At 44.3% G+C, this 26593-nt stretch overlaps 3 protein-coding genes across 7 annotated transcripts in view; 2 read left to right on the forward strand and 1 right to left on the reverse strand.

The window, feature by feature from the left end:
* Nucleotides 1-3088: 3088 nt before the first annotated feature.
* On the reverse strand, nucleotides 3089-11684 carry mcfd2 (multiple coagulation factor deficiency 2, ER cargo receptor complex subunit). Of its 3 annotated transcripts, none has more exons than XR_009706363.1 (5): nucleotides 11539-11684; nucleotides 10460-10708; nucleotides 9622-9781; nucleotides 8978-9207; nucleotides 3089-3320 (listed from the first exon to the last, which is right to left on the reverse strand). XR_009706363.1 is itself a non-coding variant. In XM_061227835.1 (4 exons), exons 1-4 carry the CDS (start codon nucleotides 11625-11627, stop codon nucleotides 9076-9078), a joined length of 630 nt encoding a protein of 209 aa, XP_061083819.1. In that variant the 5' UTR covers nucleotides 11628-11684; the 3' UTR covers nucleotides 8848-9075. The 3 variants fall into 3 exon arrangements, 1 of the variants encoding a protein (XP_061083819.1); XR_009706362.1 differs by having other exon boundaries at nucleotides 3316-3455; XM_061227835.1 differs by lacking the exon at nucleotides 3089-3320 and having other exon boundaries at nucleotides 8848-9207.
* Nucleotides 3199-6710, forward strand: prop1 (PROP paired-like homeobox 1). 2 transcript variants are annotated; one of them, XM_061227833.1, is made up of 3 exons: nucleotides 3199-3398; nucleotides 5416-5639; nucleotides 6330-6710. In XM_061227833.1, the coding sequence occupies exons 1-3, from the start codon at nucleotides 3305-3307 to the stop codon at nucleotides 6708-6710; spliced, it is 699 nt and encodes a 232-aa protein (XP_061083817.1). In that variant the 5' UTR covers nucleotides 3199-3304. The 2 variants fall into 2 exon arrangements, with proteins under 2 accessions (XP_061083817.1, XP_061083818.1); XM_061227834.1 differs by lacking the exon at nucleotides 3199-3398 and adding an exon at nucleotides 4248-4434.
* Nucleotides 11685-17159: 5475 nt separating the features above from the next.
* Nucleotides 17160-26593, forward strand: part of ttc7a (tetratricopeptide repeat domain 7A) — a 75810-nt gene continuing 66376 nt past the window's right edge. For both annotated transcript variants that reach the window (XM_061227836.1, XM_061227837.1), the window contains exons 1-3: nucleotides 17160-17343; nucleotides 21601-21764; nucleotides 22849-23017. In XM_061227836.1, coding sequence (XP_061083820.1) covers nucleotides 17214-17343; nucleotides 21601-21764; nucleotides 22849-23017 — 463 coding nt within the window. In that variant the 5' untranslated portion in view covers nucleotides 17160-17213. The remainder of the gene's footprint in view (nucleotides 17344-21600; nucleotides 21765-22848; nucleotides 23018-26593) is intronic.

Here is a 26593-nt window from a genome sequence, read left to right on the forward strand (position 1 = left end):
TGGCATAACAAACGTGTGTTCATATGTGCACACACACACACACACACCTACAAAATAAATCTCAGGTTCTTGTTTTTTTTTTTTTTTTGACAGGTTTCTGTTACACTCGACTCTTCTTTCTTTTTTCTCCTTCCTCCTCCTCCTCCTCCTCCTCCACCTCATGTCTGTGCAGGCATCCTCTCCCTTCTGTGCTGCTCCACTCCACACCTACACCTGTGCTAATTAGGAACCGCCCTCACACGGTGCTTATAAATACATGTCCCTCCTGCTGTTAAGAGCCTATCTCTGCTACACTGCTGTTAGCTTTATGTCAGGCGTTGTGGGTGGGTGTGCGTGTTTGTTAAAACTGGTTTTTATTGCTTTTTTTAAGTGTTTATTTCAGCTGTTTGGAGGCAGATTGTTAGTCCATGTCTGTGAATATTTAAATTTTGTGGTTGATTTTTTTTATTCTTTAGTTGCCTTTTTGTTTGGGGTTCTGGGCTGATTCTCAGTGTGTGTGGGGTCTCCCGCGTGGCGTGACTGCGGCGGCTTATCGTCGCCTCTGCCTGCTCGGTGTTGGCTCCTTCTGTGCTGCAACACTTCAGCGCTCCACGTGTGTGACGGGCTCAGAAAGTTATTCTGGAGAGCCGTATAAAACTGAACCAGATGAGGTCCGAGGATGATATCAACAGTGATATTTTACCCAGAATTTCCAAGGCTTTGCAGCGTACGCATTTTGTCAGGCATTTTCTACATCGCAGTTATTTCTGCAATTGAGGTATGAACATGTCTGAACCATGAACTTGGCAACAAGAAAAGTAGAGAGCGAGTAATACAAAATATGTGCCTACTTCTATGTTGGTCTGTACAATTACACTTGAATGATTTAAATGGGGTGCAGTGGGTAGCACTGCCGCCTCACTGCAAGGAGGTCCTGGGTTCGAATCCCGGTCGGCCGGGGCCTCTCTGTGCGGAGCTTGCATGTTCTCGCCGTGTTTGCGTGGGTTTCCTCCGGGTACTCCGGTTTCCTCCCACAGTCCAAAGACATGCAGGTTAGGCTGATTGGACAGTCTAAATTGCCCGTAGGTATGAGTGTGTGAGTGAATGGTGTGCGATGGACTGGCGATCTGTCCAGGGTGTATTCCTGCCTTTCGCCCAATGGTTTAAATGGTGTTTGTCAAAGCTGGATTGCTGTAATCTATTAGGCCTTCATACGCACCATTACATTTTACATTTACATTTTAGTCATTTGGCAGACGCTTTTAATCCAAAGCGACTTACAAGTGCATAGGTTCTACCACAAGTCAAAGCATCACATCCAGAACTAGAAAAATACACCTGGACTGCTGTTCTAAACATATAGTCGTCATCATAAGTGCAATTTTTTTTTTTTTTTTTTTTTTTTTTTTGGGGGGGGGGGGGGTTAGACAGGGATAGGGGTATCAGAAGGGGGGGGCGGGGTAAATCAGGAGGGGGGACTAAGGTAGAGTTTGAAGAGGTGTGTTTTGAGTCTGCGTCGAAATAGGGGGAGGGATTCTGCTGTCCTGACAGTGGTAGGCAAGTCATTCCACCACTGAGGAACCAGAACGGAAAACAGGCGTGAACGTGCAGCTCGACCGCCAGGTGCCCGTAGAGAGGGAATCGTAAGGCGACCAGAGCTGGCAGACCGGAGTGGTCTAGCTGGGGAGTAGGGAGTGATCAGGGAGTCCTGAGTCCTGAGTGCTGTGTGAAGGCCCAGACTGGCCTATGCCAGGGTCTCTCCATGCACCTGCCCAGGGGCTCATTGCAATAGCTTATTTTTCACCTCTTTTTCTCTTCTCCTTGCTCCTACTCTTAGCTCCACCCATAGGGAAGAGCGCAAAAAAATACTTCCACCAAAGGATGCGCTGATGCTTCCTTTTTCAGATGAAAGATTGGGAGTTCCTAACTTCTCCTCCTAGCTCCTAGAAGGAACATTTAACGGGTCGGACAGTCCTTAAAGATGGCGGACCTGGATCGATTTCCGGGTCAGGAGCAAGGTGAGGAATAAGTGATTGGAACGAGCCCCTGGTCTTGGCCTCTGGTTTTAGCCTGCGGTTCTGTCGGTTCTGCACCTTGCGCAGATGTCCCACGTGCCCCTGTAATTTGCCTGTCTCCAGGGACTGCAGCCAAGCGGGACACAGGGCAGAGATTCAGGGCGTGTACCCACTGACTGGGCACACAGTCCGAGACTGGGCTGGAATGCAGGGCTGCGTACCGTGGAGTTTGCCATGTAGAATAAGAGGGCAGGCGTTCCGGCTGTTCTCTGGTGCCCGCCTCTCCCTGCTGAGTCGCGCAGTGAGCCGTCGCCATCTGCTGGCGGTTTCAGGCATGACAAGCCAGAGATTGGGAGGACCAGCGTTTAATGTTCAGAATAAAACAATACGCAAGATACTCTTCCTCTGTGGTATGTCAAGGCTCAGTTAAAGCTGGGAGGCCTCGCAATGAAAGAGGAGTGATCTATATTGACGATGTGCTGAATGTTTGGTTGTTTTCCGACACTTCTTTTTTTCCATTTATCTATTGGATTGAATTCTTGTAAGAGAGTTATACACCAGGTAGAGGTAGAGGGGCTTAATGGACTCCATTTGCTCTTAAGTACAGATTGGGACAGCAAATGAGATGTGGTGTGACAATCACATTAGAGTGAATTGTTTGAGAGGGAGGGAAGTCTCCAGAAGACTTCACCGAGGACTCGTCAGGCAGAGTGAAACTGAACACCGTCGGCTCTGGAAGAGGGAATTACTTTTCAATCACTCAGGACTTGAAATATCACTTCCGTGCCCTGGACGTATGGTAAGTGGTAAATGGAGTGCACTTATATAGTGATTTTATTCAATGCGCTGTTCTTTAATTGATGCCTCTCATTCACCCGTTCGCGCATACTCTCACACACCAAGGTACTAACCTGCTCATCAGTACAGCAAGGACAGGGGACTGCATGGCTATGGTAAGATGACCAAATGTTATATATGTGTATATATATATATATATATATATATAAATATAATAAAAATCTTAGCGAAATTTAAGACTTATCTGGTGTATCATGTATGACTATTACACAAAATGTCCAATAATATAACAGAATCTTTAAGCAATAGTGGTTCCCACATAAACACTTGAATGCATTGTGCTGGCTAGCACTGCCTTCGGCATGGCCGCAGGTGGGCTCTGTAAGTGGGCGTGACTCGGGGGGGTGATTGACATGCGACGTCAGGGCGGTCCACGGTTCAAAAGTGGCGTCTAGGTCAGAGACGCCAGCAGCGCTGCGAGGCATCGCCGGAGCCGCGTTTTCTCCGCCTCCATGGCCCACCGGACGTCTGTAACGGGAGACCCAGGCAAGTGTCAGCAGCGCCCGGACCTCTACGCTGACATCGCAACAGTCAGCTCCAGTGCAGGTGAGTCCTCCGCTCTCCTCCGGAAAACGCCGCTCTAATCAAAGCTGAACCCTGGACCTGCGTTAGAAACGAGTTTCAGTCATAATGACATTAGCATACTGCGTGTTGTTATTGTTGGGCTACGATAAAAACCTGGGTTCAGGAAAATCAGTTTTGGAAAAATGGTAGAAAAGGGCTAACCAATGTCAATATTAAAGTACGTTTCTCGACTTTTTTGATTTTGTACATTGAATTATGACTAGTTCAGTCTATGTACATACAAATGTTATTACATTGTTATTAAGACATTTCTATTTTAATGTGCCTGTGTAGGGGATGACTATAACTGCTTAATTTGGAACTGATGGTTGGAAGTGTTTGAAATGCATGAAATGTGACATTTTAATTATGAAGTTAAATCCATTATGTAGACCCGTTGTTCCCAAACTCAGTCCTGGGGGGGGGACCACTCTGTACACTGGTTTTCATTCCAAATTTGCAACGCCAGAATTTTAACAAGCTGTTCATTTTTTTGTAATTAGATGGATTTCAGGTTTAGATGGATTGTGTAATGAGCTGTACATGTTATGATGAATAAAAGTCCCATGTTAATACTTATACTATGCTGATACCCAGGCTCATGGGATATACGTGCATACCTCATACGCGGTTATTCACAGTAGCGCAATTTATTACATGCAGTTGAGAGAAAATTTTACCTGATTAGAATAAGGCTGAGGTGAATCAATGACTAGTAAAACAAGTAATTTGGTAGAAAATTAAGAATAAAGACAAAGCAAATTAAAATAAGCCTGTCCCTGACTTCATTTCATATTTCAATATAATGCGTTTATCTGAGTTTAAGGAAAATGGTGAAAGAACTTAAGTACGTGTTCCACAACCTAATTAGGGCCAATTGCTTTCTTACCTGCTCCTGGTGCATTTAGTTACGGGACCACACACACACACTAAAGATAAAGACTAAAAGGAGATTTTCTTTGTGTATAGCCCCACTGAAAAGAGGAAACTCGGATGCCATTTAAAGGATTTCTATCTGGTAGGTAGGCCTACATCAAAGTAGCTACAAAAGAAAATGCTATGACTTCATTTAAAATTTTCATGGGATGTTTCTTGATGCATTTTTTTTTTACCAATCGAGAAAGACATGGTTTTGGAACGATTAGCCCTATGTTAAAATGTGTCTCCTCACCTCCTAGAAGAACCAAAGGCCAGGTAACCAATTTGACAAATTAGTCACCATGTTGGCTATTGTTGGTCTAATCTGAGCACAATCCTTTTGGCTCTGCCGTTGCGTTCTCACGATATTGAATTGTGGCGATGAAGCTGAGTGGTTATTTGGTTCCCCGTGGTTTCTAGTGTGAGTAAAGACCATTTAATCCCGCAGTTTCAGGTTCTTAATAAAGCATCTTTCTGCTGGGTATATCCGTGCTTACCACTCAGACGTGCAGACAAGGAAAAGCAGACCAAACACTTCTCATTTCCCACGCTAACGGGGACACTTTTCCCTGCCCGTGTCACATTTCAGGTAACCTGAGACTCGTATGTTATGCTAAGAGTTCATTAAAAGCATATTTGCCAGAAACAATGCTTTCCGAGAAAGAAAGGGCAGACGTTTAGCTTTATTCATCCATGCAATCATCACATGGTAAATGGTTGGCATTTATATAGCGCCTTTATCCAAAGCGCTGTACAATTGATGCTTCTCATTCACCCATTCATACACACATTCATACATCAACGGCGATTGGCTGCCACGCAAGGCACCAACCAGCTCATCAGGAGCATTTGGGGGCTAGGTGTCCTGCTCAGGGACACTTCCACACACCCAGGGTGGGATTGAACTGGCAACCCTCTGACTGCCAGACGACTGCTCTTACCTCCTGAGCCAATGAGACAACTGCTCTTACCTCCTGAGCCAATGAGACAACTGCTCTTACCTCCTGAGCCAATGAGACGAAAGCTCTCAGCTCCTGAGCCAGTGACGCCACCCACATCTTTTTTTTTTTGTCACATCCAGACGTTGACAGCCCCCCAAAGAAAGTCTCCATGCCCGTGAGCCTGGGGTTCGGAGCGCACCTGGCGGGGCACTACCCGTCCCCGGCACGCAGACGCCACCGCACCACCTTCAGCCAGGAGCAGCTGGAGCACCTGGAGGTGGCGTTTGGGCAGAACCACTACCCCGACATCTACTGCCGCGAGGAGCTGGCGCGCGTAACCAAGCTCAACGAGGCCCGCATACAGGTGAGGGCCTCAGGCCACACCAGCAATATTACAGTTAGGCCATCAACGGAGGAGAAATGGTGTTGATTCAGCCGCTTCGAGCAACAGGTACTGGCAGGAGACCCACACCTGAGCACCTCTTGTTATTGCAACTTCATTTGTTCTCTAAAATGAAAAGTGCCATCGGAATCACCTGCTCAGATGAGATGCAAAGAGAAAATTCTTAAGGCTTTTTTCCCTGTGCAAAAATTTTATTTATAGAATCTCAATCATGATATTGGCACATATATACACCTACTCAAACACTCTCTACTGTAGTAGAATTGTCATTACTGAAAAACACATTTAGGCCTGGTGTGTCGAGTCTTATCTGAAAAGGGCTGATGTGGGTGCAGGTTTGTTTTGAAGACCATGATTAGATAATTAGATAATCATGTATCATTCATAATGCTAGGCTAAAAAGGAACCCTGCAGCCACATTGTCCCTTTTTTGATGATAATGGACACCCCTGAATGGACTACGATGACGCAATCATGCTATGCAATGAATCAATAAAAGGAAACGGCTCCTCAAAACGGCACCAGGGCTAATTACAATCGAGAGCCCACAACCTTGTTCAGCCACGGTTCTCAGCCCTGTCTGCAGAGGAGGTGCTACACTGGGCAGACGTCCCGTCTAACAGTGCCGCGTAATGCCGTTAACCCTCCCAGGTGTGGTTCCAGAACAGGCGAGCCAAGCAGAGGAAGCAGGAGCGCGCTTCCCAGAAGGCCGTGCCCGTGGGGGTGTTGCCAGGCTGCGGGGGTCTGATGGGTGGGATGTGTGTGCCAGCGAGCGGGGCCGGCCGACCGTACCAGTACCCCCACTCCCTCTCACACATCCCCCGCCTGTCCTCCATGCTGGCCCCCGCCAGCTACGTCCACCCCGCCCCCGGAGCGCAGTTCCCCTGCGCCGGCACCTCCGCCCCGCAGCCCCGCCCACACGAGGACTGGTACAGCCAGCTCCGCACCATGGGGCCCGGCCCCAGCCTGGCGCCTCCCATTCTCTCCCTGGCCTCCATGTCGGGACTGGAACCGCCCAATCATTGGAGCTAGACCCGCCCCCCCCCCTCCACGTCTATCTGGGTACAGTGGGAGAGGGAGGGTGTGCGCGCAGCTGGGGAAGTACCATATTAAGAACTGTTTTTGTAATGCTTCTCTACTGTCCGTAGTAGTTGTGTTTTTTTACATTTTTTTACTACATTTTGTAGTTTTCACTTTTGGACTAAAACAGCTTAGCATAAGCTGCCAATGAGACTGCATCTGCAATGATTTTAAAGCTAGTTGTAGCACACAAAACAGTTAAACCAATTTGTCAGGTCGCCTTTTTCCCCCCTGTATTCTTAGTGTCAAAGATGTACGTATAGTGGAGATATTCACATGCACACAGGAAAAACAGGGAAAACTGTCTGCCCGAAGCTAACATTGTTAAGAGTTCATTTCATACGACCTTGTTTAAACTGTACAGTTCCTGAACAGACTTTCGTAACACCTGAAACTGTGTGGCCTGCCAACCATGTACGCCTTCCTGTTTGCCTGTATGTAAATGTAATGAAGGGGAGCGCACTCTATATTCAAAATGGCGTGGCAAGCCTCAAAAAGGGGAAACCAGGACAACTTCCTAATTTGCCTGAACTCACTCATACAGAAAGAGCGAAAAACTGTAAGAAAATAAATATGCACTAATTACAAGTATAAAGGCTCCTCCTTTTCATGTTTCCCTGTGCCAAGGGCATCCTTGAGACATGCCGATAAGGGACTACAGATAAAAATGAGCTCATTAGCTAACTCTGCCGCATTTCCGTCGATGTGGAAAGTGAAAACGTTGATTAAATGTGCATTGTCCCTGATAAGTAAGTTTGCTAATCGCACTAGCAACAACTTCCACAATATACAGTAAGCATCACTTTCGTTCCTTCACCTCATTTCAGGTTTCATTTTTCATATTCAAAGACAAGATGACGGCACAAAGATATGAGAATGCAAATAATTTAATGTTTGAATTTCAGTCACAACCAGTTGAAAGAGGCCCCTGCCTTATGCGGCCATTTTATTTTGGCTGTAAATTACACAGAGAATACTGCCGATTCACTTAGCTAATATCACAGTTTCTGAAGTCATACAACGCGACTCGTATCACAAAACAATTGAAATAACACTATTTGAAAATAGAATATTTGTTATAAAGAGTTTTGGCTTTCTTTTAGAAAACAATTTACTATACAAATGGATTGAAAAGAATTAATGAGGCCTTATTGCACAGACCCTGAACTGCTCTATAATGATATGTAGCCATTTTACAACTACAGTAATTCATGTTTGGTACTACAATGTACATTTAACATCATTACTGAAACATCAAACAGCCAACATTTACACTGATAGAAATCTGATTCAGTTTTTCTGTATTTATTAATGAAACTCAGAGTAATCCGGTCAAACAATAACACAAAGTAAACATTCCTAGTTCACATTCAATTAACGGATAGGAAAGCTTCAGTCGGTTAGGCTATAGCTCAAAGCCTTTCACATGGCTCCACACACCATACCATTGATCGCTTGTTTGGCACAAACCCCCCCCCCCCCCCCCCCAGCCCAGCCCAGCCCAGCCCAGCCCAGCCCCCAGACCCCTGCCCCCGGCCAGGTAAGGAGGCCACAGAAGGACCATGCATAATTGTTTGTTTGTCTACATTCCATTTACACTTTTTTTTTTTTATTCAGACGTTGAATAAAAATGAATCTAATCCATGATTCTTCTGTGACTACAGTCCTACATCCCTGCCCCCAGCCATCGTACAAAAAGGACAAACCTCCATCTGCTACAGGCGTCTAGCTGCCACTGCAGGACCAGGCAGAGACGCACCCGAGTGCCCTCCTCCTGGGAGATCTTTGGCCCTGACCTGGTAGCTTCCATCACCACTGAAGCAATCAGGGCATGGAGCGGCCATTTTAGCTACACTGCACACACTGTACTCTGTGCATGAACGGGGAGCAATCGCTTTTTGCGTGAATGGCCTTGGCTTTAGACGGGGGGGAGGGGGTGGGGGGGGGGGGGGGGGGGGGAAGTCCTGATTATACTGTTACCGCTACACCAATGATTCAACTCATTGTGAGAAATATTACTATAATGGGCATCTGATGCAGAAATCTCCAGATTTGATATCGCAAAAGCAATTTTACACCAGCGCTGACCTACGGAAACATTTCTATCTGCTTTTATTGCATACAGTAGACATTTTCGGCAGTTTCTACATTTAAACTGAAGTTAATCACTTATGCTGGTACAACTGAACTGTAGTGTCAACTCAGTCTGAAATACTTACACTAGCTCAGGTGAATTAAAGGCTGCTTGTTTCTAGAAAGATGAGTGGTAATGTTCACCCGTTTAGGCCATTTCACAGTTGCTCAATCCCCCATTTCTCTACTCGAGAGATTTGGCGAATTCGGCATAATCGATGTAACCGTCGTTGTTTTTGTCATCGTCTCTCAGGACATCGTCAATCAAGTTTATGAGGTCCTCCTCTCTCATTGGCTGACTGTCCTCTCCCCTCTCCTGTCGGTGCAAATGGGATGATTTAGCTTTACCCACAAGTCAGGGACAGCATGGACATAAGTCACGTCAAGACAGTTACTGTATATGGGTGAAGACACAGTAAGCACATATTTTCTGTGTGAAAGTTGTGAGACAAAAAAAGTATATGTATAACAGGATGTTCTCCATCTGGCATTTCCATCTGGCATTTCTTGCCAAATAACACCAACAATCTTGGATGTTGGAAGTGCTGCAACACTAATACAGCAAAACAGCATCCTCGCCCATTTTTTTTTCCTGGGCCATTATCGAAGGGTTGGGTCCAAGACAGTATTGTATGAAGGGGTGGTAATATGTAACACTGTGTAATAGGAGTGAGGAGAGGGGGAATGCACGTGCGTGATGGCGGTGGCCAGAAAGCGTGTGTCCTCCTACCTCTTTGTGTACGTGCGTGATGGCGGTGGCCAGCTCGAGGCCGTCCAGCAGGTTGTTGCCGTCGTAGTCGTGCATCTTGAAGTAGTGCAGCTGTAGCTCTTGGGGAGACATGTCGGACTCCGGCTTATCGATCACTCCGTCCAAATGCTCCATGATGTGCCTGCGGGGGACAGAGGCCGAGGGCGCTGGCGGACATCACAACGACAACGTCTCTCACGCACAGCGGCGGCACGGACACAACCACAACGTCTCTCACGCAGCAACGGCACAGACACAACCACAATGTCTCTCACGCACAGCAGTGGCATGACACAACCACAACGTCTCTCAAACACAGCAGTGGCATGACACAACCACAACGTCTCTCACGCACAGCAATGGCATGGATACAATCACAACACAAGCCCCCGCGGAAATGGTACCACGTTCAACTGACAGGTAATGACCCCATTCCAGCAGTCCGACTGTTCCATGATGCTCAGAAAGTGACCGATTCCCTCCTGTCCCGATGTAATCAAGTGTCAGATCAATAGTGAAACTGTCCTGCTTAAGTGCAGCGTGTTGCAGCAGGATTACAGAGGTTTCCATTTGGCAATATGTTCAGACAGTGACACGATGTTAGTTGTTCTGGCTCTGAACTTTAACCTCATCTTCATGGTTTCATTTCAAATCCAATGTGCTTAGAATACGGAGCCAAAACGGCAAAAATGTGTCACCGCCAACATACTTACTGACTACACTGTACAGTTTGTTATGAAAAATCAGTGGCCGACTCTGAAGAATAATTTAACAAGCAGGCACTGTTCATTATGCCTGGACATTAGAACTGAGGACTCACTCCCTGTCCTGAACCACGTTCTTGTCCAGACGCATTCGGTGACCATCGGTTACGTCCGGGTGGCCGTTAGCCTCGGATTCGTGCGCGTGGGCGCGCAGGAGAAGAGTGGCCAGGAGCAGCGAGCACCAGGCAAGGCTCCGGCCGTTGCCGCTTCTCCACTGCATTCCACACGCTGCGTTTGCCGTCTGGGTTGAGACGGACACCTGCCGGCGACTCTGTACGACGCCGAACTGCCAGAGAGATCCGGAACTGTGAAATACAAACAACGACCGCCGCTGATAAGCAACATTACTGAAATGATCAGCTGCAGTTACACTGACAGCAGTACAGAGTGAATTCAGTCCAAACACGGACTGACGTAGGATTTGTTGATGAGCTCTGAAATATTGGATTAAACACTATGTTTTATATTGTATAAAACAATATTTAAGCAATGGTTACAGTGGAAAACCATTGCCAAATAAGTACCATGCCACACACCTTAACTTTCCCAAAATACATTAGCATTGCAAGGGGTAATCGGTTTTTATTGACATCGTTACTCTTTATGAAGTACTTATGATGACGTCATGACAGTAACTACAGGGCTAGCCAACATTCCATATGGGACGACCCCGCCATTACTGCAAGTTTATTTTTCTTCCTTCGTGGCATTTCTTTAAAAGCGATTCAAATAGATGTAATAATTTGGCTATTGTTACTCACAAATGCCACTAGCAATTAGTTCATTTAAATTGGAAAACAATGGATAGAATCAGACAAATTAGCTACCGTTAGCTATTTGATGAGACCCTGTGCTTTGTCGAGGGAGAATAGCCTAGTCTGTCGATGAGATATAGCCATCTACGGAATTAGCAGATAATGGGCACACAGCTCAGCTCAGCTCTCATTGCAGTCTAGACTGAACTGGCAAGATAACTAATAGCCAGTCTACCGAGCCATAATTAACGGTATGTATTTTACTGCCTGGCGGTCTAAATTACTGCGTAAAAGCAGTAAGCAGAAAGTGATAATTCACATTTTACATTGTGCTGCACCCTTGATGATTGAACAGCAGATAACGCATTTATCTTACTTACCTGCTTTGAAGAAAGTGAACTTGAAATGCAATGGCTCTCTTGTGCAACGCTGTACTTGAAATGAAGTCGTCGCTTTTTCTATTGGTCATTGACGCTCGCCGTAGTAACCTTTCACCTCAGGGACTCGGCATCTACACTCTGATTGGATGACAGCTCGTGACATCATCGGTACAATTCTGCCACTGTCGGTAATCCACGTCGAGCTGATTAAGCGTCCTTCTCTGAAAATGGGAGCACAAACGTGATCTAGTATGTCCGCATTGAGGAGAAACCGCTCGTATTTGGCAGCTACATCAATGTCAAACCATAAGAGGGAAAATGCTGCATCCAAAAGCTTTTTCAGAAGACTGGAGGTTCTATTTGTCATTACTTTTAGTAGCAAAATAGCTGCTTAGCTAGATAATACCGTAGCTAGCTTGCTATAATTAGCCGGCTAACAAGCTAGTCTAGCCCTTTGGTTGGCCAGCCAATGTTAGCAACGTAGCTAGTCAGCCAAAATTACCCTCAGACAAATACCTCGATAAGTAACTTTAGTTCTGTAAAGATAACTAAATACCTAGTTAGTAACTTAGCTAACTGCATAAAACAAGTAGCTATAGCAATATCTGGTTTGCGAAGATAACCAGCAATGGTGCATAGTTTATAGTTGAGATAGCTAGCTAGTCTAGTCTAAATAGCTGGCTCCTCGGTTAGCCAAATTAGCCAGCTAGTCAGTTCACGTTATTTGATATTTGTTCATGCTTGTATTGATGAATATAATGCATTCAAAACACAATGCTCTCACAAGGTTAAACACCAGTAGCTACAGCAGCTAGCTAACGGTAACTTTGATGACGTTTGCTGATTGCATCGGCTTCAGTTTATCAAACTTTTCGGACAATGTTGTAAGTTGGTGAAATCAATGCAGCTGTTAAAACTCGTTTATTGTTGTGAAGTAGGTGAAATATGTATATTTATAAAATGTATGCACTAGTAATATCAATATTTACTGAAAGATTCGTATTGATAGAATCAGAAATGTCAGCCCAGAATAATTAGGTGAAAATGCACCGTAAATTAGTTATAGTTATACTTTTAATCTAGCAGAAACTACGAAGTGTCAACATGGCTGCGGTATTTTGCTGTCGAGCTATTTACAGCATAACCTTATATATAATTTTATAGGACACCTCCTTCGCTTTATTCGCTAATATGCATTTGTTACTTAAAGTCCAGCATGATTTAGTAAACAGTTTCCATGGCCTATAAAAATGTCACGTGAAGTTTCCTGAGGCACTGGGCAAAGTTTACCTTTGACTGCAGCAGCATTTTAATACCATTCAGGATGGCGTGGAAACAATTGCATACTCCTTTGGAGTAACAAGGATTGAGAATTATGATAGGAACCCCGAGTATGAAAATATTTGTCCATAACTATTAAGAAGCTGACTGACCAACAAATTATTAAACCAATATTTAAAAATGAAGGATTTGTTATTGTGTTTAATGGCTGTGGGGGGTAAGTAAATAGCTGTGGGGAGTAATATTGTGCTTCTAGAGAAGTGCCTGGCACAAAGGCATCTGCTTATGAAAGGTGAGGAGTTTAGTTGCTTTGGAGTAGAAAATCTAAACCACCCAAATGATTAAAAACATATGAAAGAATTAAGATCCACACTGAGGTACTTGCTTTATCAATTTAAAGGTACAAAAGGTAAGATTTCTGTGTTAAAACATTGTTACAGGACCATTGTAAATCCCTTCCTATCATTGAAAAAGGCTCACTGATGTTGACTTACCCTCTGCCTGCGTTTATAGTCCTTAAATTTTGTTTTCTAAATATACAGTTGACGGACTGACGCTCTGTACCAAAACATTGTATAGCTGTACAATAATTGGGGGGGGGGGTTTCAACATCAGCGTGTTCACAGAGAAGGGGGAGGGATACACAGTGTTGTGGTTTGAGCGTGTTTGTTGCTGCAATTCCTCTCTTGACCATTAGAAGTCCAAAATTACCTATTGTGCCTTTAATTTTGAATGGTTTGTTTAAGGTAGAGAAGTCTAAGGTTTCGGTTTGTCCAGATGGAGGCAATGTGTTAACTTTCTCATGATCACATTTCCACCGCATTCGATTTCATTTTCAGTTCACGGCTCAAATGGCCCTGTGTAGCTTGACAAGCGTATGTAGGTGCAGTATCCACGCTTATTTTTGTTACAGAAAGACATGTGCACTGCGCTCATTCTCATGCGATGAAATCAAGTTTTGTTCTCTCACATTGGTGCTCACAAGTTCATTTGTGTGGATGTTTCTGTTCTTAGACCGTCCTCAGTCGCAGTAAGCACTGGAATCCACACACGACTCCACCCTGAACAAAATCGTGAATGAAATTGTTTTATTAATCAAGTCATTTTGGCACTGTTCTTTATTCACTTTAGTCACACCTGGTGGGCAGGGAATCGTTTCAGTTCAATTTATTTTTGTATAGTGCACAAAGACACTTTAGAGAGTAACACTGGAGAGTATTAAACATATCAGCCCTAAGCCCCCAATAGCAGGAGGTAAATGACTCCCTTACTGGAGAAAAACCCTGAAACAGTGGTGAGAAAAAAACGTCCCCGATGGGAAGAAATCTCAGGAGAAACCCGGCTGATTCCTTTTACATTATTGCTGCCACTCTAATGTGATCACGTTGCTTTTTTGAAGTTGACCTTAATTTACTTCGAATATAATTATTAACAACTAAAAAATATTTTCATTTATTTATAGATGTAAATATTTATGCGGCATAACCTCACAGATACAAACCTCAAATGTATGGAATGAGAGTCAATCGAACAATGGTAGGAACCCAGACGTAGCATACGCAGTTACCGCTGCTCCTGCTCCGTGCAGCACATACTCTCTCTGTTATTAGCGCCAGTGCAAGAAGGGAGTATTAAACAGAAATGAGTCACACTTTGCATTGAAAAACTGGAAATACACCACCTAATTGCGTGTCTCCCTTTTTTATGCAAAATGTCTTCGTCATTGCGTTAGATGTAAAAATAGTTATTTAGAGTTAATTATGTTCGCAAGATTAAAGGGGTGTGACATTTTGTGAAGTTTTGAATCTGCCATTACATTACATGAATGGCATTTGGCAGACGCTCTTATCCAGAGCGACGTACAGTTGATTACACTAAGCAGGAGACAATCCTCCCCTGGAGCAATGCAGGGTTTAGGGCCTTGCTCAAGGGCCCAACGGCTATGCGGATATTATTGTGGCTACACCGGGGATTGAACCACCAACCTTGCTGGTCCCAATCATGTACCTTAACCACTACGCTACAGGCCACCCTATATTGCCATATATTTCAATAAGATTGAATGTAAGCCACAAGTGGGCTGACACCTGGAAAATAACATTGCCAATGGTGAAGTTTAATATTACTGAGACTTGTTAGTGATACTTGATGCCAGAGTTAACCCAAGCCTGTATGGATGTGAACATTTTCCTGAAGTACATAAGTCAACAGTCCTGATCTTTTGAATGTTTGAATGTTGAAGTACGTCCAGAAAGTACTCTCCACCCAACAGTGGCATGCGGAAGAGCATCTCTGAACACACAACATGTCAAACCTCTTAAGTGGATAGGCTACAGCAGCAGAAGACCAATATGTCAAAGAAATAAGTCTAATAAAGATCTAATAAAGTGCTCAGTGAGTGTATGTACATTTTATGTTTTGAAGCTTGCCAGTGGTTTGTATCTGGCAGTGATGTGTCTGTGGTCGTCTTAATTTTAGACTGACACGTCAATGCCTACACCCTGGAGAGTGCACTTGATTTGTGTGAAAGTTGAAATGGGGTTTATTTTCTTCACAATTTAAAGTATTCTTAGACCATCCGCTGCAGTGGTCTTCATTTGCTATTGCTGAGCTCACCTGTGCATTCTTGCTTGCAAAAATGTATCGAACAGGTCATTTTGACACACTCAATGTTTGGCCTATATCTGATCTGTTCATTCATATTTTTCACATGATATTCACATGATTTACTGACGTTTGATGCTTCTTCGGCCCTTCTGACGACAGACAACAGCAACAGACGCCAAACGCAAATTCCTGCGCCTAGAATCAACTGCATCTTTCTTGCATGCCCAACTGTGGTATGCTAGTTTGGAAGTCGATGTATTCTTCCAAGGGTTCCGATTGTATCTGTATGGTTACACTAGGACTCGGAACTGTACTGTCCTCTCAGGTCCTCTTCGCACTTGTACTTGTGTTTGATCTGCACTTCGTTGTACGTCGCTCTGGATAAGAGTCTCTGCTAAATGTAATGTAATGTAATGTAATGCATGATTGTGCATAAACTAATGATGCAAACACACACAGCTGACCAATAAATAACTGAGCAGCCAATTGATCCATTGCATTTTCTCCCTTAAAAAGGAGGGACTACCATGTTTGAGAAGGGCTGTAATTCCTACACAGATCTGGATGTAAATGAACTAAAAAAAATTAGATGACATTATGCACTTTAACCTCATATTCATTGTTGTCATTTCAAAACCAATATTCTGTGAGTACAGAACCAAAACGACAAAACGCATGTCACTCTCCCAATACTACATATAATACTGTTTTTATTATATGTAGCTTTTGAATATAGCTTTACTGTATAACTTTTTTAAATTAATAAGCCTAATGTTGATGTATAAATTTGAATAGCCATCCACACACTAACACATAAATACTGCAACCAAAGGAAAAGTGTGAGCCGGGGACATTCAAATGATAGCCCTCCCTAGCAGAGATGGTTTTGAATACATATTCTGTAGCAAACAAATTTTAAGCAGGAAGCAGGGTAGTCCAGGCTCCTCAAGCAGGTGTGGGAAAACATGGACCAGCACCCAGTATATCAGTATTTACAAATAGTGAGTGGGTTTTTTGTTAAATTTTTAATCAGATTGATTGCTGTTCAGCGGCTGAAAGGCAGTAAGGACATTGTAATTGCACAGTAATAAGATTGACTTGCTTACAGTACCTTGCATTTCAGGATTTGTTGTGCTGGCTTATAGCTTCACCTTACTGCATAGACAGCCTACACATCTGCATAAGAGTATGCCCTATGCTTGCATATAGGCTATACCTATAAGCATACATTGGGCTCTGTTTTTGAGTTTTGGTTATCAGAACTGGCTTAAAATTCTTTCATAGCAGGATTTGAAACTTAGGAACTCCCTTTAGCATTTAACTAATGTGAAACAAAAAGTTTTTTTACACATCCTTTCTGACTCAACTGATGCATTAGAAGTTGATAGTTACGTTTAATGCTGTATGTTAAAGTGCTTTATGATATGTTTGTGTAACCAATATGTACAGTATGCAATACACATTTTTGTCAAATTGAGTTAAAAGCGTTAAAACAGAAATTGTTCCTTGTATTAAACGGGACAACTTCCTTACTCCATTGTTATAAATAACATTGCATATAATGTTTCAAAATGAGGAAGCACTTGTAGGCTACTCTATAACAATATGGGGACAAGAATTTCATTTCGTTCTCGTAAAAGTAGTTGGCGACTGGTGTTCTTTGCTCATACGTCAACTCTCGGGTACCGCCGTTGCACATGCTCAGTGAGATTTATTTTTGTATGACTTGTCAGTCCGCAGTGACTCCTGTAGTGTCCGGGGAATACGGTTCCCGGGATAGATCGAGGATGTCTGCGAGGATCTCCTTCTCGCAGTATCGACTGGAGGCAGAGATCGAGCGCTGTCGTGCGGAGTGCCAATGGGACAAGATACCCACGCTAGTGGAGCAACTAGTGTCCGCCCGTATCCACGAGGACGGTAAGTGGTTGAAATCTGCAGAATGTCACGGTATTTCTTTCCTAGAGTACAGAGAACAAAAAGCCTCGAAGCTCACACTTTAAAATGCGAAAACGGCATTTCCGCATGAACTGAACTTTGTACTTTCAAAGTAAAGTCGTATGCTTCCCCGGGGCGACAACGCTTTGCCAAAAGTGTTTCGTTTGTCTCCTATTATAGATCAATGAAGATAAATCTGCGGATTGTTCAGCTCATTCAAACTGATTCAATAACGTCCGCATATTTCGTAACTAGTGGGACAATTGTTTCCCGAGTTTCTTTGAACTGCACATTGGGCTCCGTTTATTCATGCACAACAGAATAAAGTTTTCCATGTAATGAGTCATGTGTCTGCTTGACATTAGCTATTATAGCCTAGCTCTCCATATTGTTCACATTTCCCTGTGGCTTTGGTAACTTTAAAGCAAGCCAGTTCAGTTTTGCGAGTTATTTTTGGTCACCTTTTGATTTATTTACTATTTACTTAAGGATTCCAGCAACAACAACAACAACAACAACAACAGCAACAATTTTTTGTACACAGGGGAACCAAGCCTAAGCCATGCAAGGCTAGGTTTCATTTTTGCCTGTGTTTTCATATCTACCCACTGATTATGAAACTGTGTACAATTATCCAAAGATAGTAACACAAAGCAGACCTCAATGGGACAATGTCCAATGCTACCAAACACAATTTGAGGATGACAGAAGCATCCCAGAAGCAGGTAGACATTTTGGTGTGAACTCTGGTGTATCTTTGGTGTATCTTTCGTAGTTCTCAGGGACTGTTGGAATAGGAGTTAACCCTCAGAATGCGCCTGTGTTAAATACAGCATCAGCAAATTATTGTCCTGCAGTTTTTCCCCATATGCAGTTTTTCATTTGGCATGTGATGCCAAAAACCAAACTACACGCACTGAAACCGCGTGTACCCGGAAAGAGGGGAAGAAGACAAAAGGCAAATGCAGTTGTGGTGTGCTCACTTTTTTCTGTTTTGCAACACAGGCTGTTTGCAAGCGAAACGTGCACTGCTTCAGCAGGGTGGATTAAAATAACCCAACAGGATGACATTCAGGATCTCGAGGGGGTTTCATACACCTGTTGTGAGAAGCTGCCCTGGTTTCGATGGAAACGTAGAAAACTTTTTTTGTGGAGATCTGCATTTTTTTTTTTTGCTTTTGGTATTTGAACGTAAATTCAGTTATTTCCGTTTCTAGCACAGACATGTCTTGTCATTGATTGATTGGTGGTTACACCAGATTCTCAGCTCCCACACTTCTTAGCAAACTGTCAAATGGAGGTTTGGTTTGGTGGCTTTGGTGATGTCATCCATGCTTTTTTCGGCACTTGTTATTGAACGATGTGCAAGGGAGAACCACTGTCGGCCTTTTAAAACCCAGAGGAACTTGTGTATGCTGTGGTTTACTGTTTCTCTGTGTTTTCATACAACCATCGCTCTCTTTAATTTTCTCTCTCTTATTCTCCCTCCCTTCCTCTCCCCCTCTCTTGCCTTTTCCTTTTCTCTCCCTTTCTCCATCTATCTGCCCCCCTCCCCCCCCCTTCTGCCTCTCATGGACTTAAGTAAAGGTATTGGCACCGTAATGTAAACACATGTAAGGTCACTCCTGTCAGCCATGTTCTGCCTTTGTACTTACTATGTCAACAAGCTGGATTGGAGGTCAGGTGACCAGCGGTGATAGAACTCCCTTGCACCTGCATAGCCGTGGGAGCGCAGGTGATGTGCTACACAAAGGGCCAGTGGCATCTTTGTCACTATTGTTGATCTGAAAATGATCTGCAGTGCTTAACCGAATTAGTTGCCATTTTGAACGCCGGCTATTTTTATCCTGAAGATAGAATACACCATATGTTTGCCTGCGTGCCCTGCATTTGCTACCATTATGGACAGATGTTTTTATTAGTCAAATAAGATCTGAAGAGATGTTGTTAAATCGAGAGACTTAATTATCGCTGGACTGGTTGCATTTCTGATGTTTCTGAAAAATTTAGGAGAAGAAGAAGGAGAGGAAGAAAGCCATAAGAACAAAATAACCCAAGTTTGGAGCTTGTCTTGGCTTGACTATGTGAAGTTTATCTGAATTCTATGCGCTTACATGATGTCAGACGGGGCTGGCGCTAGGCTACTGTCCGTAAGGAGCACTGTGAGTGAAGTCTGTGGTCGTATTCATTTCTGTGGGAAAACACTGATCTGACTCTAAAATGGCAGATGGCCCATTGGAATAGCAGCACTGGTGATATGGCCACACGTGTTAACGTGGGTGGACCTGCTTTCGTTTAGAACAGGGTCCTTCCCTCCGCGCTGCTTGAGTTAGCTGCCCTAACAGCCCCCGGAGAATATAACATCTGCAGTGACATGAACCCTGCCCTGAATGCGTAGTACCCCAGTTCCCAAGCATTTCAATCTGAAAGCTTCCTAGAATGATCACCCGGTGTCAGAGGACAGTTAACTTTTAACTCAGCAGTGGACTTGTTACTCCAAGGTAGTATATTCATTTCCCAGGTGGGGCACTGCTATTGCACTTTTGCGCACCTTACTTAACCTGGGGGCTATTTCACGAAGCTGGGTAACTGAGTGAGCCGGACTTCTGGGCTGAGTAAAGCTTTTTTATTTTAGTCCATGTTCCATATTCATGGAGGCTCCAGGTTTTTACTCAATACAGAAGTCAAGCTTAGCGAGTTAGCCAGCTTTGTTAAATACCCGCCCAGTTTGCTTCAGTAATTACCCAGCTGTATAAACGGAGTGAATGTAAAGAATGTGAACTGTGGAATTCCCTCTGGATACGAGTGTCTGCAAAATGCCTGAAAAGTGAACATATTGTACGGATCGATGACAGTCAGGACAAATGCCTCGCTCTCCGCACAAGCTTCTGTTGCGATAAGTCAGATTTCTATGTCTCTTTCGAGTGCTAGCTGCCCTTTGCCACTGGGCTAACAATGGCAGCCAGAGGCTGGTAGATAAGAGCGCATAGCGAGGGGCGGTCAAGGCTGACTCTGACAGCGAGATCGATGCTGGGGTGATAGGGGAGGGGGAGAGAGAGAGAGAGAGAGGCAGGTCGCTGGAGGAGGGGGCTCCGGGAAGCACAGCGTGAGAGAGGCCAGCTGCTCCCGCAGTCCCCCCCCTCTTCGTCATCATCGTCGTCGTCGTCGTCCAGATCATCCGGATGATGTACGAGTGTTTCTCTCTGTCCGTGCCGCCAGGTCTCCCGCTTCCCAGCTATCTGTCTCGCGGGCGGCTTTGATGTCGCGGCGGGCACTGACGGAGAACACCTGAGCCAGACCGTATCAGAGACATCCCAGACGCGAGTGTAAACGTCAAACAAGTAACGGGCACTGTACAGAGTCAGGGGCGCCTGCCTGAGCCAGCTGTGCCGAGAGGAACAGGGGGGCTGCTCTAAACAGGATGAAGCTTGTCGAGCTGTTTACAGCTGTACACAGCCGAGCTGTAAACACAACTCGTGAGCGCGGGAGGGGGGAGAAAACGATCGAGTAAAGCTCTGTAAACTGGTTTTTGACACACCAACTGTCTTGGCCGCAGAAGCCGGTCTGCATGTGCTGGTGTCAGCGGAGACCTTGGAGGCTGTGTGCTGTTTACATTGGCAGGAGCCGGGGTGACTCCTGTGTCCTGTCTATTGGGAACGTCACACTCAGCCCAGTGCCATCTCTCCCACATCTCTCTCACACCTCTCCCACATCTCTACTAACATCTCTCACAACTCTCACATCTCTCCTACATCTCTACTCACATCTCCTACATCTTTCCTACATCTCTACTCACATCTTTTCTACATCTCTACTAACATCTTTCCCACATCTCTCCCACATCTTTCCCACATCTCTCCCACATCTTTCCCACATCTCTACTCACATCTCTCCTACATCTCTCCCACATCTCTCCTACATCTCTACTAACATCTTTCCTTCATCTCTACTCACATCTCTCCCACATCTCTACTAACATCTCTCCCTCATCTCTACTCAATCTCTCCCACATCTCTACGAACATCTTTCCTACATCTCTACTTACATATCTCCCACATCTCTCCCACAGCAAAACAAGATATATATTTTTAAAAACCGTCACTGTTTACCTGGAAATGGGTTTAATCATTTTTCATGAACTCAAAGTTGACAGGTTGTCTAACTTAAACTGGCTCCATTTGCCGTCTAACCCCTCGCCCCCTTCTCCCATCCCTTCTCCCCCGCTCTCCCCCCCCTCAGATGACTATGGAAACCTGCTGCTGGCAGAGGCGCTGTTGGAAGAGTGTCTTCAGGAGAGCATGGCTCTGCTGCGTAGCTCCACACCGCTGACGGAGAAAGACCAGCCCAAACTGGCCAAGGCCAAGGATGACCTCAGCGCCATCCTCCACAGGGGTCGTCTGGAGGTCAGTCTGAAGACACGGGGTCACTCAGCCGTCCCTTTTCTCTTTCACTCACACTGCAACTCAACATTTACTCTAGATACGCAGAGTCTGGTGAGCTCATACGCTTGATTTGCCAAACGGCCAAACGACTGTTTTTTAGGAGAATAAAAAAACACTTGGATATTTTGTATTTTGATTTAAAGTAAAGCATAAATATTGCTATTACTTTTCTATTTCACACAGTGCATAACTGCTGCAGAGATTATTTGGGAGGGGCAGGGGGCTTTGGAGTTGTGCAATCATTTAATTCAATTCATATAACTTCATTTTCCCATCAAGAAGCCTTGTGTTTGGCAGATGGAATCATATTCATAAACACAATTTAGGCAGCGCGTTCTATTTTTCTTGATTTGGCTTTGTTCTCCGCAATTCTCTGTAATCAAACAATTCATATGTGGTTAAGAGCCTTGGCTTTTATTAAAGGGTATTGTCATACATTGTAGTTTAACCACGGAGAAATTACAGCACTTGTGTTATAATGGACCAATGGCTTCACAGCTGTTTCTGATTAGTCAGGCATATTCCTTAGTGCATGTGTAAGAAAGCTTTCAGTATCTAGCCTTGATTCTAGGCTTTTGATTGCCTTTGGAGTCACCATATGCTTGTCAACACGAGGACCCGAGTTGTTCTGTTGTTCACCAGAGAAGATGCTCAGCACAGGCAGACTTCAAGGAGTAATTGCCTACAGAGGATATCAGACACAATATTAAATATGACTACATTATTTTACATAACATTTATATGTCCCAAATGGTTATGGTGTCCTGAAATTGCAGGGCTATGTGTAATAAGTGCTGTCATTTGGATATGGGGAACTCAAAATGCATACATATATGTTTTTTGTAAAAACTCAGAATCTGCACTTTAACCACATGTGAATTGTGTAATCCAAATCTAAAATGGAGTGCAGAGGGAAAAAAAAAGAAAAGTATTTGCTCCAAACACTATGGAGGGCGCTGTACAATAGAACGATAATAGATGACGTGATTTAGCGACCCCAGTGTAAACCTCACGCCCGTGACACCCCCCGTTTGACCACGGACAGCCGCGGTACATGAACGAGGCCCTGCTCCTGATGGCCAAGCTGCAGTACATCCAGGGCAGTTACCGTGACGCCCAGGGCATGTGCGCCAGGGCCGTGCTGGACGACCTCACCCGAGACCAGCAGCCGCTCTACCACCTCCGACTGCTGGCCGAAGCCTTCGTCGTCAAAGGTACGGCTCACAAAACCGCCTGTCCATCAACTGTGTGCGCCACTCTCGTGTATGCTCACAGGTTTCATGAAGAAAGTGGTCTCGGGGAATAAAATCATTTGTTATTATTTAGCTGATGCTTTTATCTGAAGGGACTTGCAGTTGATTAGACTAAGCAAGGGGTCAATTCCCGTGGAGCCAATCGGGGTTAAGGGCCTTGCTCAAGGGCCCAACCTTATCGTGGCTACACAAAGTATGAAATGGAGGTCCTTTTGTGTCTGGAAATCTCATAAATGTACGTAAGATCCTCCATCTGGGGGGTTAAAAGCCATTTCAGATCCTTTATCACGGTTAATTTGGCTTTTGGATACGATCAGACGGAAAAATGTTGCTAATTGGCAAGCTATTAAAATGAATGTGCCTTCTTGTTCCACTGCATGTTCAATCAGCCTCATGCTAATCACCCTGATGAGGAAAAATGGCCCCAGTGCAATCTGGCTCCACATCACCTGTTTAAACTTTGATTTTATCCGTGCAGTGCACTCAGCAGAACGCCACTAATATGAAATATGGCTGTTTAAAGCCCGCTGCCAGGAAAAACACTGGACCCAATCTGTAGTAGGAGCCTTTTCCAGTAATATCTATATTAAGTATTAATTGAGTGTTGCGATCTGCGCCCTAATCCTTACCGCAGGAGTTATTAAAAGCCTCAAAATGACATGTCCATGTATGGATTAGAAATAGATCAGCACAGGGCTGGTAAACGCTGAATAACATGTGCCCTTAAAAACAAACGTTTTAGTAGATTGGCTTTCATCGGAGATGGTGTTTATATTTCCAAATCAGACACTTAAGTAGAAATGAAAGTGATTTGGTATACGGTACACTGTGGTAGAGGAAGGGCAGCTGGCTGGAGCCCAGGGAGGTCGTGGGTTTGGGTTCTGGAGGGTCATAGTTCACTTCCCTCAGGCCCAAAGCATGCCTCTTGGGCATGGAACAAGTCACGATTTAGAAGAGCACTTCAAACTGCAACCAAATGATTTACTGCATTGTAAACGCACAGGGATTTTACCGTCAATGATGCTCTTGTACAAGTCAGCACTAAAGTTTAAAGGCACGATTTCCACTCCTGCAAACATTACAGAAATGACAAGTGTGGAAATTATCGAATAATTATGCTGACTATGAAAGCACCCTCAGTAGTGCCCTCCCGATATTGAAAATGTATAGATTTCTTTTCATTTCATATATCATTTCATAATCATTTCTGGCACATGATACAGTATGTGCATGGCTGCAAAGGTTTGTTCAGACATTCTGCAAAAGTTTTTGAAAATATCTATTTTTTTTCCAACCTTCCAAGAATTTAGTGAAAATGATAGCTGTCGTGTGCTTGTGTGAGACCGGTTGTTGCTCAGCATTTTCCGTTACCTTCCATTGTCCTCACAATCAACCATCATTCACGGGCCTTCCCATTTTCCATATGTTCAATGTTGTTTTTATTTTTTCCTTATTAAATATTAATCTGTATGAAAATATTCCATTGTCAGTGTAGGGAGCATTGAATGAACTGCAAAGTGTGCCATTTTAATTACAGTACTACAGTCATGTCATGTTACAGTCTGTTGTGTTGTGTGACAGTTATAAAATTACCTTCTGTATTGTATATGCAGAAAGATACACTCACTGAGCACTTTATTAGGAATATTTTTGCTTTATTACATGGAATTATCTAATCAGCCAATTGTGTGGCAGCTGTGCAATGCGTACGATGTAGATACGGCTCAGGAGCTTCAGTTAATGTTCACATCAGCCATCAAAATGGGGAAAAAATGTAATATAAGTGATTTTGTCCGTGGAATAATTGTTGGTGGCAGACAGGGTGGTCTCCCTGGATTTTCAGGCACACTAGTCTCTAGAGGTTGCAAAGAATGGTGCAAATAAAATACATTTTAAAAAATCCAGTGAGCAGCAGTTCTGCAGACAGAAACATCACTTTAATGAGAGATGTCTGAGGAGAATGGCCAGACTGGTCAAAGCTGACAGGAAGGTGACAGTAACGCAAATAACCGCACATTACAACAGTGGTATGCAGAAGAGCATCTCTGAACACACAGCACTTAGTGGATAGGCTACAGCAGTAGAAGAAAAAAAAGAGTCTAATAAATACCTAATAAAGTGCTTGGTGAGTGTAAGTGTGGAATTGGAATGTGACACATTGTTGCCTGGGTTGTGTTGATATATTTTAAGGTGGAGTTGTCACATCACTGCGGTTGAAGTAATCAACAATAATACAGATGCCACATTTGAGGAATGTCTGGATTGTTTGAGAAGACTGGCAGCGTGAACAGACATGACTCCTTATGAGATGCCAATTTAGAGTGAAGTTGTACAACCGGAATGTCTGGAGGAAATATGCTAAATATAGCCACGCCGTAGTTACTCACATAGCACTTGTTTCCTTAGGAGTCATTCGCTGTCCTAGAAAGACATTCTTTTTAAAAGGCTGTGTTTGTCACTTGTCACTTGTCAGTGTGTGCTGACACGGAATGGAAGTCTCAAACAAACAGAAATGTTTATATTATTTTAACCGTCAATAGTACAGAATGTGCTCAAACTAGTGAACATTCAGATTAACTCTGGTCACCATTCAGATTAGAGCACACTACCTTTCCATTGGTCAGAGATTGCTCAAGACTTGATTAAAGTGTCAGGGTGTGCTACGCGTGAGCGGGTGTTTGTTTTGGACAGGTAGTGTGCTGGATAGGGCTCCAGAGGACTGGGTGACAGGTGAGGTGGTAGCACAGGGCACGTGCTCAGGCGCGGTCGTGAGGAACCCGTGACGCCGTCTCTATTATTCCATTACATTCCATTACATTCCATTACATTCCATTACATTCCATTACATTATTGGCATTTGGCAGACGCTCTTATCCAGAGCGACGTACAGTTGATTAGACTAAGCAGGAGACAATCCCCCTGGATGCAGGGTTAAGGGCCTTGCTCAAGGGCCCGACGGCTGTGCGGATCTTACTGTGGCTACACCGGGAATCGAACCGCCGACCTTGCGGGTCCCAGTCATGTACCTTAACCACTACGCTACAGGCCGCCCATACTCTCTATGGTGTCGTTAAGGCGCTGCGTCAGGGCAACGTGGCACGGCGTCTCTATGGCGTCGTTAAGGCGCTGCGTCAGGGCAACGTGGCACGGCGTCTCTATGGCGTCGTTAAGGCGCTGCGTCAGGGCAACGTGGCACGGCGTCTCTATGGCGTCGTTAAGGCGCTGCGTCAGGGCAACGTGGCATGGCTCTGTTCCCCTGCTGTGAAAGTGAATCTTACAAACACTGAGGATTCGCTTTCCTGTCAACACCTTTATTATTAAATATGAGGACATCTTAATGTCGTTATAGGATAATGACAGTTTGACAAAAGCAAAAGTGATAGTGAAACTCAGTGTCCTCAAGGGGGTGCTGTTCTCTCTGTGACCCGGCTAACTATATTCACGAGTCACCGCTTGCCTTCATTCTGTGTGGCTTGTTGAACAAACAGCTTTGAAGCCTGAAGATTTCATAGACTAGATAAAGAAACACCAGATAAA

This window comes from Conger conger, chromosome 18 (genome assembly GCF_963514075.1).
Source record: "Conger conger chromosome 18, fConCon1.1, whole genome shotgun sequence".
NCBI classification, from domain to species: Eukaryota; Metazoa; Chordata; class Actinopteri; order Anguilliformes; family Congridae; genus Conger; species Conger conger.